Raw genomic sequence first — 14,449 nt, forward strand, 5'->3', positions numbered from 1 at the left:
TTAAACTCCACCATTTTAACACAGGGTTTTATAACTGCATTATTTTCCTCTCCCTGGTTTCTTTTTGGGGTTGATGTATTTGCACTATAGGCAGAAGTGATGCCTTCTATATATACAAAGTTCCTGTTCCACTTGAATTTGGCTTTAACTTCATGAAGAAACTTTGCATTGTCAGCAGTTTTTGGGAAGGTTCAACTAAGTGGTTCAATGTTTCAGAAATATTGGGGCAAGAGAGATACTAAGGACACGCTGAAAAAGGACCCACAAAATCAAATAATCAAATTACTTGGCCTTTTGTTATGAGGATGCTAAAAATAACTAGTAGAAACAATAGTACAATGTTTGTAATATTTAATATTATTGTCTCCAATATCCAATATTACAAACAATATTAGAAACCGTAGTACAGTAGTACTTTTAGTGCAGATTGCTTTAAATTAATCTAACACAAATTAAGATATTCAGCCGTTTCTGACATCTACCAGCTTGTGAATGGTGAATTTGTTCAGCTTCCTAATTTGCTAATGTTGAATTAGAGTCAAAGACAAGCACTGAAGGACTGAACAAGTGCCTCCCTCTCTCTGCTGTATTTGCTGGTTATAAAATTTAAACCTCACGTGCAGGAGCATCTTTCAAAAAAAAAAAAAAAGCTGTGGTTCCCTGCACTGTGAGGGCAGAAGCAGACAGCTCTGAGGTGATGTGAAACAATGAAGCAGTTCACATTTCAACCACAGACACACACACATACACACACACACACACAAACCCAACAAAAAAATAAAGGCAACTGTGTAACCCATCCTATTTTTTCAGATTTGTAGCTTCCCCACCCCTTTTTTTGCCAGCAGCACTAGTGGAAGGACTCGACTCAGGCACACACCCCAGGGACACCTCACAGGATGTGAGAGACCGTCAGAGCTGCACCTTTGAAACCCTCAGGAACATCTTTTTGCAATGCCCAGGGAATGAAGGTTTCTGCAGTCATGTTGATCAAAAGGATATTGCTGTACCTTCTCCTGCTAATGCTGGCTCAGAGCATCTGTCAAGTTTATGGTAAGATGTGGCTTTATAATTTAACCTGAGTGGAGTTTTATTAAACACTGTGGGTGGGGAACAGAAAGCAAAGCAGTGCTTAGTGTACCCTGGAGATAGCATCTTGTTTTCTTACCATATCAGAGATTCCTAATTTGAGTGAAGAGAATGATAATGTAATAATTGAGAAATACTCAGTGACTGTCTAGACAAGAACTTCAGCTTCTGGGGACCAAATACATTTTTCACTGTGGTTGGGGCTGAAGGCTCTTCCTTCAAAGGGTTTGTGCCTGAAATCTGGGAATCCTACTAGCTCTGAACTAGGTCTGCTTTTCAACCAAATTATCCTCATCAGACAAGTGTCTCTGCAATTACTTGGCTTACTTATTATCCCACTTTAATTATCATCCCACTTTCAACTTCGAACCGCCACGGTTTTGGAACAAGAGGTTCTTCTAATGTGGACTGACGTGAAGACAACCCTGTGCCCAGTATACTCCTAATACTACTTTTACTTTAGTTTCCTTAAGGAGATTATTTTGTTTCAAGTTAGTATACTCCTAATACTATTTTTATTTTATTTTGCTCAAGGAGATTATTTTGTTTCAAGTTCTTCCTGCGTGATATCATACAGGAGCCATAAGTCTTGGCATTGAAAGGAAGGAAGTGATACAAAAAGGCTCAGAGCTGCTGCAATGGATACACTCAGATGCTCTTCATACATTTCAAATGGATCAACTGCTAAATTGGTCGAAATAATGTGATAAAATCCTGCTAATATTACACAAATTGAATTGACTGTGCAAAGCTTAGCTGACACGTGTGACCAGCCCTGCAAATCTACAGCATCTTCTGACACTCCTCTTTTTTGATGAATAAAACACTTTATTAATACTAATAGGAAATGTTAAACAAGTAGTCAGAGCATCCCCAGGAAGAGAAACCCAAATATTTCGCTTAAGAGACACGAATTACCATGCCAGCTGCTTAATCAGAGTGTGATCTGAGCTTGAGCAAGCTGCTGAACTCCTTGCTTTACACTTGATTTTCAAATGACTAAACTAACATGCTTCTGAAGGGGTTGTATCTCGAGCTGACAACCTCCTTCATTCCCTAAAGGAGCGTATTTTCTTCTAAGAAAATTAGACGGTTAGAAAATTAGGCACTTCATTAAGTCCCTCTGTTATTAGTCCCTCACATAATCACCTCTCTTCGTTGCCTGGTAGAATTCTTTCCTACTTGGACCAACCCTCCACACTCTTCTGCCAGGTTCCAAATACTGCTTTTAAAACAGAATGGAAATTCTGTTTATTGCATCAATCTTTTTTACACACGGTTAGGGGGTTTTGTTTGGTTTGTGTTCACATTTTATTAGGTTTTATTCTTAGATCTAGGAGAGAACTACTTGGAGTCCTCCAAGAACACTAATATTTCTTTCTCTGCACCTACTACAAAAATAAAAATGATGTTCACAAGAGCATTACAGGGAGAAAACTTTTGCAAGTCAGTCTCTACAGAACAATGATACATTTTTTAAATGTATTTACATTTTACCCAAAGGTTTCCCCGAACTTGCTTGGGTTTTATTTGGTTAAAAATAAGCTGAAAATTGAAGCCAAATTATTTAAGCTTTGTGTGTTGCAGATCTATCCAAAGGTTCCCTTACTCCAAACAGAAACAAAGTTGACCCCTCAGATTTCATAGATGAAGTCAATAATAAATAATAATAATAATAATAGCAACAACAACAACAACAACAACAATAATGTTTTCTAAATTAGGGAAAGAAAAATAAGCCTGTTTCTAATAAGTCACAAGCAGAAGGACCTTCTGCCCCCACACCCCTGTAATTTTAGTCCAGTTAGACCCTGTTTCCTCTGTAACATCCGAGTTTTTCCTCATAAAGAGTTGCTCTCTGGGCTGCAAACACAAAATAAATGAAGTGTTTCATCCCAGTGAAAATAAAACCCAGCAAGCTGGGTTTTAATAATAATAAAACTCATTCATGCTCCAAGAATCCCATCCAGAAAGCGAGTACATGCCCACTGATGGTGGGCACAGCTCTCAGCCCCAGTGACATCTTGCTGTCAGACCTTCTTGTGAGATGCCCTGCACGTGCCAACAGAAAAGTCCCATCTTCAGGTTTCAGTCATCAAAATATAAAAGCATGTTTTCTGCACTTAGACAGCTTTCACCAAGGAATAATTAAAAAAAGATGCAACTCTTCATCAGCTATATCAGCAAGCGGACCAGCATTGCAAACACCAGCACTACCAGAAAAAAAAAAAAGTTGTTTGCTTAATTAGTCATGTCATGGCTGTTTTCTAGAATGTAAAAATGAGGAAAAAATTCTAAAAATATTTTTATTAAAGTACTGTCAGGAATATTTCCTTACTGTACAATGATGGAATACCTGCTTTCATTTGAAATCCTGGTAGAAGCTTTGCTTTACTTAATCCCTGGTGCAAGAGAGCCCAGCTCACTGCAGCCTCTTCAGAAACACACTCAAGGGATCTAAAAGAAAATGTACTTTCAGTCAGTGGGGATCTTACTGAGGAGTTCAAGTTTGAAGCTGACACATAAAGTCTGTTACAGATTCTTTTCCCCTCTTGAAAACTGCACATTCAGAGACTCGTCATGACCACCGATGTTTGCGAGACTGAAAACTTAAAGCCTCAGTGTAAAACCTTGTAACTGGCTTCTGTACTAGTGTTACAGACGTTAATTAAACTTATTTTAAAAAGCAATATGGAACATAACTGGCAGTGTCTCTACCACTGACTTCTCATGAGAGGAAAAAAACCTGAGATACTCTTCTGAGGAAAAGTCCACCAAGCCACGTATGTGCTCCGGTTTATTTTGCATGTGTCATTATAATGACAATTAATGAACTGAAGAAGTGTTCTCTCATTATCAGGTGTGTTGATTTTTTTCCCTCCTATTTAAAAAACAAAATATGTATCACTCATTCCCTAGGATATTATAATTTATATTGTTATTTCATCCCAATTCTCCACCAAAAGCTATCTCTGCCAAATGGCCTTTGTAGGAAATCCATGAAATATATTTTTAAAAGTTTGCCTTAAATATTTGGTTCTATATAAAATATATCCCAAACATTTTTAGTTTTAAAAGGATTTTCTCCGCTGCTTTTTATCCATTTGCAGTTTATTGCCAAGGGAGGTGTGATTTGGGACAGAGGAAAGGTTAACTAGAGATTCCAGGACATGCTCATTACCAATTCCAGCACTTAAGCACTAGAGGAAAAAAAAAGATGGATGATAAGAAAAGGCTTTCTCTAGTCCAGATTTTTTGGTTACTGAAGTTCAAAATAATTGAAACTAAGAATTTCACAAAACCTGAGGAAAATGTTTTAACTCTTATTCATTCATCTCATCTGGTGATATTGTTCTAGACAACATTTACCAAGGACTTCTTCCTGGCAAAAATTTGAAACCCTGAAGCCTAAATCATTGAGTCATCAGTCATTAACAAGTCCTTAACATTCAGCCATGAGTCAGTAACAACATACCAAAGCAATGATTTTTATGCTCCAAGAGTTGTCTTGTAGTAGTTGAAAAAAGAAAAGGAGCTTAAAGACTGATTGGTTTAAGCCCCTGAAAGTAAGGCCCTTTTGCAGGCTCTGACAAGAGTCTCCACATTCTCACACACACTGAAATGGGAGCTGTAACTCATATAGCTTATTAAGAAATTCAAAAGATTGTTCTATTTGACTGTCAAGGGAAAAAAAATAAACCAAAAAAATCACGAATAGTGGTGTTTACCTGGCAGGCACAGGCTTTTTTCCACAGGATGCACAAAGCAGAACTAAGGAAATTCAATCCAATTTCAGTAAGCTATTTTTTTTCCCTACCAAAACTGGGGCTGCACCAGAACAACAAGTGCAGGACAAGTTCCTCCCACGTGCTGTTCCCAAAGCCCAGGGGCACATTCCACAGGCAACCTGTTGAAGGAAACAAGGATGGTGGAGTCAGGACCACTGGATGGCAGGGAATTCTGCTCTGGGAGCAGAATTTAACCAGACTTGATTATACTGGAATTAGAAAGTGAAGGATCACCACCTGCAGACAAAGGAGCAAAACTGTGGCACATGTTTGCACAGGCATTGGGAAAACAGGAGAAACACTGTTCAAGCTCATCTAGTGGGAGACGAGCACGTTTTATTTCAGGTCTCTTAAAAATATATAAGGAAAAGTAGAACAAGTAATAAAGTAATAGCAATGCCAGTGGAACTTTAAAAAAACAAACAAACAAAAAACCAAAAAAAACCCAAATCAAACAAAAAAAAAATCCACAAAAAACCCACCCCAAAAGAAACAAAAAACTCCAAACAACCCCCCCAAACCAAACAAACAAAAAAACAAAGAATAAATTGTAGCCAATTAAATCTTTTATTAGCAGTGAAGTAGCTCCTTATGATTGAATTGGAGACATACAAGCATATTTTATTTCAATTCTCTTAAAACTGTACTATGTAAGGAAATAAAACACGTAATGTCAATGCCAATGGAACCTTAATTAAAAAAAAAGGCAAAAAAACCCCAAACAAAAACCCCCACCCAAACAAAACAAACAAAAACCCAAAAAACCCAAACAAACAAAAACAACAAAAACCCCCCACCAAACAAACAAACAAACAAAAAAAACAAAAGCAAAGGATAAATTGTAGCCAACTAAATTTTTTATTAGCAGTGAAATAGCTCCTTATGATTGAATTGGTAATAGTGCAGGAAGGATAGAATTTTCTCATGGGGATGAGAACACTTGAACTGCTTATATCTTTCACCTGCAGAGCAAGAGGGGCATAAAAACTACCCTTGAAGTACATCCAGACCTCAGTAAAGCTTCTGGTCTGGAAATTTCTACATTCCCACTCAGGAATATAGAAATTTCTGGGCCACCCGTGTTCCCTGAAGTGCAAGACAATTATTTCTTTAAAGCAATATTTAATATTGATAAGACATTTTCCTTTCCGAGTACCCACGAAACTCATGTCCATTGGAATTCATGAGAAACTCAAAACTTGTTTGAAAACAGAGAATTGGACTTTTGGGACCTTCTATAAAAGTTCTGGCATTTAGGTTTTTTTGGGGGGGTTGTGTTTTGGTTGGTTTGTTTGTTCTTCCAAAAGAGAACTTTAAAAAAGATAAAACTATGTGATAAAATAATTAGATGAAGGTCCTCAGAAAATATATTTGCTGCAGAGATATACAGATCCTTCTGGAAATATATGTTACATAGGATTGTATCCAAAAGAAGGCTGCTATCAATCTTTATAGATAACTTTCTGGAGCATTATCTTCCAGGGCAATCACTGCTCAAAGAACTGAAACCTTCACTTTCTAATTTGAGCTTTTAGTTTCCATTTTCAGGCTCTTGATAACCATGTGCTGCTACTGTGGTATGACCAAAGGAGGTCTGTCCCACTTGCCTGAAACCTGAAATCATCTGAAATCTGCTTTCTTTTAATTGGAGATAGAAGATTTTAAGTGAAAGTGAAGTGATATTGCTTCATAAAACTCAAATATATCTTTTGGAATGCTCTTATTCAGGAAAGCAGGGAAGGGACTGGATGTCCCCTAACACCTAAATACTGCCTTGAGAACATGTTAGAGTAGGTATTATTACAATATACTTGACACATCATATATATTGCAACATCCCCCATGCTATATATATTTAATATATTAACACTAAATTTAACTATTTTATTCACTTTAAGTATCATGCAATATATTAAATGTTATATTAAATATGTTGCTTTTGATACTATATCTCAATGGAGATACATATAGAGATATAGATAGATATATATATATATATTCATTCATATGTCAGTGTAGGCCACTCCTCAGCACCACCAGTAATTCAAACTCTACAAGCTTCCACAGAAATCAGTTCCATTATTACTATTTTCACAACTAGAAAGTTTTTCAAACTATGTAATCAACCTTCCCTACTTCACTTTCAGCCCTTTATTTCTCCCCATACCTACCAGAAACATGAGGAAAAAAAAGTTGTTTCATTCTTCTTTTCTATCTTACATGATTTTATTATGTCCTTTCCTCTCATTTCTTTTCTTTAAATGAAAAAAAATCCACAAGAATTTCAAGCTTTACTTTGTGACCTTCTTATCACAGTTCTGGTGTTAGCTGGCTTCTTTCCAGCTTGGAGAGTCTCCAAACATTACCCTGTTCTTTCTTGAAGAGTACTGGACAAGACCTAGGTAAAATTACCAGAACACAAAGCTTTTCACATGCCCCCTGTGTATCTTCTTGAACTGAGCCTACCTTTCTACAAATAATTTCTGTTATCTGTTCAATCTGATTTACTACTGGTAATCTATTGGCAGCTTTCTCTCTCTAAGTAGTGAAATAATATTTTCTTAATTTTACAAACAACATATTTGCACTTGATGTCCTTTTCCAAGCTCATCTTATCCTCTGCCATGACTTTTCCAATGTTGCTCAGTTCTTTTATGTCCCTCCTTCATAACCAGACCTTCTTTTCTGCTTTTGGAGGTTTCTTTCTTGTGTCAGTGAAAAGCTTGCTCATGATTTGGCCAAAATAGTCTTTTCCTGCACTGCTACAGAGCTGAGTGCTTGTACTCTTGCCACTTATTTACATCTGAGGAGTTCTTATCTCCCACATCTCCAAACTTACTGAAGAACTTACTTTCTTTACCAAACAAAACTATTTTTATTCTGCTGCTCTCATTCCTTCTCTTCTTAGGGCTACTGAATTCTGTCTTCTACTTCCCCTTGGTTTTTATCCAGATATTTCTCATTAATAAAAAGACATTGTTTGTAGCCAGGGCTCTTCTCCTGATTAATTTTCTCATCTCCATCCAAATTATCTGAATTTCCTCCCCTTGCCCCTTCCACAGGGACAAGTTTTAAAGTCCTTCTCCAAGTTGCTTTACCTGTGTGTTTTTGCCACTCTCCTCACCCCACTTCAAACCTCATTTAAAGCCATCCTGACTAAGGGAAAGTTGGTATTCGAGGATGACTTCAGATTTGGACCCCTCAAACAGAAACTTCCTGGTATTCCAAGCTCTGTGGGCAGAGGAGTTTCAATATTCCACATGGCAGAGATATATCAGAGACCATCTTTTTTGCAGTGGCTGCAAATAACAGTGAATAACCCCCTCCTTGTTATCAGGCAAGACCGGGTACATTTGACAGGGCAAAATGAGGACAATATTCAAGATACAGGTTTGAGTGCTACCTAATTTTTAAATGCCCATTTCCAAAGCCACTGTAAAAGAAGGTAGAGCAGTAGGAAGCATGTGAGTATCACATATTTTTTGAACATATACTTTGAACTAGCCAGAGAAATAAAGCATCACATGGATCTTTGATAAAAGGTCAGGACATTCAAATACCAAGTCCCAGAGTTACAGTGAGTCAAACCCTTTATATGAACCCTCAACTAAACAAAATGTAGCAAAAATTTAAAAAGTAGATAAGATATATTTGCATTAAATATAATTCTATTCAATACTACAATTATAAAAATCTCTACCAAAAAAAAAAAAGCCTTTACTTCTGCAAGTTAAGAAGAATTGAGATCAGAATTGAGAATTCTAATCTCAATTAAATCTAAAAGGAACAGGAAAGATCTGTGAGAAGGATGACACAGGAAAAGTTGCTATGTATATCTTACATATTTTCTTCCTAAAATATTAAATTTCTAACTTGATTGAGATACAGAAAAAAGGGAAAGTTTATATCAGAGAGAGAAAGCGTGTTTTAACAACCCTGTGGAAACAAAAGCAGCAGTAGTGTTGATGTTATCTGCTCTCACCGCCCCATACAGAGATCAGATCTGCTGCAAGGAGACCAGGGAAGTCTTGAGTCATGACAGACACAAAACCCTGTGATCAGAGTGATGGGGAGTACACAGTAGCCTCCCACTGCTGGGATTTGTGTTATTTTTTTCTTCCAGGATCTGATGCCAGAGGTTGTTCACCTGAAATTCAAGTTCAAAGACGCTCCCAGTACAAAGCTCACGTTGGGGGCTCTTTGTCTATAGAGTGTCCGGGTCAGTACTGCCAGACAAAGCCACTCATGCAGTGGTGCAAGATGGAAGGAGCTACATGTGTGCAGCTGGAGAAGGGCAGAGCAGGATGGAAGTCTGACTCTGTGTTCACCCTGGAGATTTTCCCAGTCCATCAGAACGACACTGGACGTTTGCGGTGTCAAGCGAAAGTGGGCAACTTGTCCATTGAGAGCCACGAAATAAAGATCATTGTTGAAGGTGAGCCCCCTGTGTTGTGAAAGAGCCCTTTTTAAAAAAAAATGCCATTTACAGCAACGCTCCTGCCTTCTGGATTACAGCTCCTCCTGTATTTGACTGGGAGCACAGTTGTGCTGGTACTTGCCACTTCCTCCACGCTTTTATGCTGTCTCTTGGTAGGACAGAAATCTAAAGAAAGAACAAAATAAAGAAATAACAGGAGGATCTCAAGAGAAAGGCAAAGCTGCCAACACTAAAGAGCCTATTTGATAATTAAAAAAATATCAATTGGAACAAAAACAGTTTGTGGGAGCACAGCCTGGTTGTACATCCCATGGACTAGACAGGATACAAATGATCATGGAGCAGCAGTCACTGAAGCCACACAACAGTATGGAGGACAAAGTAATCCAAGTGACTTGTTGAAAATTGTCTCCTTGCAACAACCAGGGTATGATTTTGTACCCCAAGAAATTCAAGAGCAGGAAATATTACAATAGCTTTAAATGATCTTAAAGGCAAATTAGGTCTTCTCATTGATTTAGTTGGCATTCCCAGTCTAGATATGAGGAGTCGTGTCTGCCTTCCTCAGTGTTGCTCAGCAGCTCTAGAAAGTGGTCTGTGTAGCCTTTGTGTCCCACTGAGCCCAGGCAGTGAGCTCTAAGGCTGTTTGTTCTGCTGCCAGTTCCTCTCCTGGTGAGTTAATGAACTTTAAAACACAAAATTATAAAAAATTATGGCAAACAGAGTATAGCCCAGCTCCTGATACATGTTTCCTTTGAAATATGTTCTAGTGATCTATTTGAATACCCGAGAGGTCTGAAAGATAGAACTACTCTGTTGGCCATGGGAGACAAACTCATCATTCCCCCTCCTCCAAAACGCCTTTCCTTTTGCTTGATGCCATTGGCGACAAATGTCAAGTTGCTGTTTCATTTCCCTGTCCTGCTTTTATCTTTCAGAAAAATCTGTAAACATCACAGTTTCACCAGAAAGTAAGTTCTAATTCTTATTTCCTCTTTAAGAGAAAGGAACTAACCTGTATTGCTATGACTTTCTGGTTTGTGCAGTCAAGACAATTTTTAAACTCATTGCTAAACTACAGTTGCTTTCTTCCTGCTTGAACAAAATGCCCTCTCAAGGGGAACGGTTTTCAAGGCTGGAACTGTCCAGAATTCAGCATAAAAGGGACAAAGCCAATTAAATTACCTCCTGGTGCTGTACACTACAGTTCTGGCACACTCTTTAATATCTCAGTAATAACACATACATTCTTACACATACGAAGTGTTAGAATCCTGCTATACCATCACTTATAGCACAGCCTGAAATATGGGTTTTACTCACAGTTGGCTGTTGTTCACAAGTACAATTGCAAAAATATGTTGGAAGTTCAGAGCATTCCTCTGATTCTGAGCCTCTCTTTGCTCCAGTTATGCATTATTCATGAATCACATTTTCCCACACACTTTTCCTTCCAGTATCTTCATACTTTGTGGGATGCCCGTGGAGCTCAGGTTATCCCCTGACATGCTGCACCAAGTTACAGAATGTTTGTACATTAAGAATTTAGTTGCATCAGAAAGACATAATACTAAAAAAAAAAAAAAAAAAAAAAAAAAAAAAAGCCAGTCAAATATTTTTTTTGCTAATGTAATTTTAGATACCACCAGCATCTCAGAAGAGTCTCAACAATCTGGAAACTACAACATATTGCACATTATTTATGTCTCAGCACCCGTGGGTCTATGTTGTCTGTTCATCATTGGATGCATGTTTTGGTGTCTAAAGAGGTGCCACAGTAAGTAGTTTTAAACTTAGTTTTAAACTAAGCTTTGCCTAGGATGCATTTGACTACACTCCTTTTCATGGCTTCAGGGAAGTTGCATTCAAAGCTCTATGAAAATCCTCTTATAATTATCCCAAGTGATTGCTGTGATGTCCTTGTAGAGTGTGCCAGTTAAGATACTGAATCTTTAAGGCTTTAATTTGCCCTGTATATTGTTCCCTTACAGAGACAGAAGGATGGAAGTAAAGTCATAAAAACCTCAGACTTTACAATAGTCTTTTTTTTCTTTTTTTTTCCCAGCAAAGCAAAAGAGAACTCCACTAACACAACAGAGACAAGAGAGCCTGGTACGTTTGACTTTTCCCCTCAAAACCTGACCACAACCACACACCAAGAACAAATCTTTGTGTAGTATAAAACATGGCACAGGATCAGAGGCAGAGGCAGTGACCTTCCTTGTGCCTGGGTGGTTTGTCTGGACTGAAATATCACCATGGCTGAGTTGAGGGAAAGAACTAAGAGTCTTAGACACAAAGGTACTTTACTTTAAATTCCTGTTAAAACACAATTTAGGCATCTGAATTCCTGTTAAAATACAATTTAAGCATCTAAATTCCTCTTAAGACATATTAATTTCTAAGTGCCCTTCCAGTAACAGTTCAGGCACTTGAAGCACCTGTGTTGAGCTGGTTCAGACTGTCTGTGTAAGACAAAATATGACCCACAGAACAAGGCAAATGACCGAAAATAAAGACTTCAATATGGGACTAGCAGGAATTCAACAAGTTCTGCAATTAGTTCCAGAGAAGTCAGACGGGCAGAAGGCAGAACACAAAAGATGCAACCAGAGCTGACAATTATCAGTCACTGCAGTGCTGCTGGTGGGGATCAGAGGGCACCAAACAGGTTGCAGAGCTCCCAAATGGCAAGTTAGAGGAAAGAAAAGACAGTATATTCTAAGTGGCTGGAAAAATGAGTGACAGCAAATGGCTTAGAGGGGATGAATTTATAGAGGAATTTTGGTTTGGAGAAGGAGAAAGATTTATTTGGAAAATAGTAAGAAAGAGGATAAGAAGCAAGAGAGCAGGAAATGAGGGAATAGGAGGCAATGAGGAAAAGGGAGTGTGGGGTTTGGAGGAGAAAACAAGAAAGATTTCATAAACTGCTGAGGGAAAGCCTTGAATGAGCAGTATAGAAGAGCTCCCACAAAATGCTAGATCAGTTTTGCCTTAAGTTGGCATCTTGTAAGAAAACACATGAGAGTTTGGGAAGGGAAAAGGAGGAAGGCAGGAGACAGAAGAGTGATTTCTAACTTTATTCCAAAAATCAGAATAAAGTCCAGTGACCAGGTGAATCCTATCCACCTCTACTAAAATGCAGTTTAAATGGGATAAAATGACTTGGACAAAATCTTACATGCCTCTTATTTAGGAAACAAAGAGCTCTACCCTATTGTGTTTTTTGCAGGTCAGGAGTCCAGCAGCTGCTCCACCCCCTGGTGCTGGAACAACTCAAGCTTCAGAAGAAAGCCCCTCACTTTACTGTTCCATGGTCAGCCCACTACAGGCCTGGAAGGACAACACAATTTATGACAACGCTGTCCCTCCCTGGAACGCTCAGAGGAGAGCCCTTCATTCACCCTGCATCACTCCTGGTATTCCTTTCATCCCAGTTTTACCTGAAAGCCCAGATGTCATCACATACGCTGCACTAAACCATTCTGCTTCTGCAGAAAGATGCCAGAGAAGGGAACAAACCACAGTAAATGAAGTTACAGAATATGCCTCCATTAATGTGCATCGATAAACATGGCCAGGACTCCTCCAGACAACTACTTTGCAGTCTCAGTTCCAGCATCCCTCCAGGATGTTCATTTCTCTTTTGGGAAAGCTTCCTTTTATTAAGAAGGACCAGTGGATGCTCTGCTGTGACACCAGAATTCAAAGCACAGCCCATGTCAATGGGTGGGTATTTGCACTGTGTGTTTGTCTCTTAAATATTGGAATAAAATTAGTCAGCTTTTTTTTTTCTCTTTTTTTATCTTTTTTTTTCCCTTTTTTTTTTCCTTTTTATTTTTTCCCCCAGTATTCTGCTTCTACTACATTTTGGTTTTGGTTTGAATATCCACAAAGGGGAGAAAGGAAAGGTTTTCCTAGGATAGAAACACGTAAAATGAACCTGTGAGGAAGATGATACTGAGTCAGGTTCATTTCTCCCAAGAAAATGTCTCTGGGAGAATTTTTCTCTGAGTTTCTAAGAACACCCTTCCAAGAATCCAGCTTTTCAATCCACTTCACTCTACCTCCTTGCAAAGTTCTTTGAGCATCATGAATGTCTAAAACTGTTATTGACCAAAATCTAGTGAATACTAATGTGTGTGTTTGTATTCTGTGGATGAGAAGAAGGGGAGGGTTGTTTTACAAAGAATTCTCACAAATAAGGTGTGAGAAAATATTGAAATATAGCAAATTATCTTACATATATTTATAAAAATTTCTCTTGGTGGGATGATTGATTGGTGAAGTTATTGAATGTTGCTTTTGTCCACAACGGATCAATGGAAACAACGAATGATCAGCAGTGACTGACCCCCAGTCAAAATCAAAGCTTCTGTTCACAAGTAACTGTATAACTGTGTCATGCTAAGTTTTCTTGCCAACACTGGCACAAAAAAAGGTGATTATACTTCTTACCTAGGTTTGTGGCAAAGAAGATAAAAATGAGATAAAGATCAAGGTGCCCTTTGAAGTTCGAAAAGAACACTCATGCCCCTCGTCTGCACCAATTTTTCCGCTCTACCTTGGACACTGTGCATCTGCTCTTGCAAAATAATGCTCTTAAAATTACTCTTAGTGACATTTGCACCAGAGGTTTTTACAGCAGCAAGCAGGGAGTCTTTAACTTGGTTAAAGGTTTGCACCCCAGTAGAAAAGGAAGGATGTGCCAGATCTCAGGCTGCATGTCACACACCTGATGGTTTGTTGATGGAAGAAAGTAAAGGCTCTTCTGTCTTTACTCTTCATCCGGGTGTCCAGCTAAAACCAAAGCTGTTAAGCACACACACATCCACCCAGCTGTTCTGGTCAGCTGAATGGTTTATTATGCTTATGGTGCACTTGTGATCTGCCCCCCCCTCACCTTTGAACTCAGTCACAGTATCTGTGTGGAGAAAAATCCACAGTAATTAGTTCTGTATTAAGTTTCTGTACCAAGTTGTTAGTCCAGTTTTAGTGGGGTTTTTAAATGTATGAATTATCATTCCAGTAAATCATTGATAATCCTTACTAAAAAGAAGTAGAAAACTGTCTTCTAGAAAAATTCAGTTGCTCTTTTTGTGTTAGTGGGCCAATTCTTATGTGGACAGAGATT

At 38.3% G+C, this 14,449-nt stretch overlaps 1 protein-coding gene across 1 annotated transcript; it reads left to right on the plus strand.

The window, feature by feature from the left end:
* The first annotated feature begins 930 nt into the window (after nt 1-930).
* Nucleotides 931-13,105, plus strand: BTLA (B and T lymphocyte associated). The gene is made up of 6 exons (XM_032679976.1): nt 931-1,053; nt 9,001-9,312; nt 10,254-10,286; nt 10,955-11,092; nt 11,381-11,427; nt 12,548-13,105. The coding sequence occupies exons 1-6, from the start codon at nt 966-968 to the stop codon at nt 12,884-12,886; spliced, it is 957 nt and encodes a 318-aa protein (XP_032535867.1). The 5' UTR covers nt 931-965; the 3' UTR covers nt 12,887-13,105.
* Nucleotides 13,106-14,449: the final 1,344 nt, after the last annotated feature.

Source organism: Chiroxiphia lanceolata, chromosome 2 (genome assembly GCF_009829145.1).
Source record: "Chiroxiphia lanceolata isolate bChiLan1 chromosome 2, bChiLan1.pri, whole genome shotgun sequence".
Classification (NCBI taxonomy): domain Eukaryota; kingdom Metazoa; phylum Chordata; class Aves; order Passeriformes; family Pipridae; genus Chiroxiphia; species Chiroxiphia lanceolata.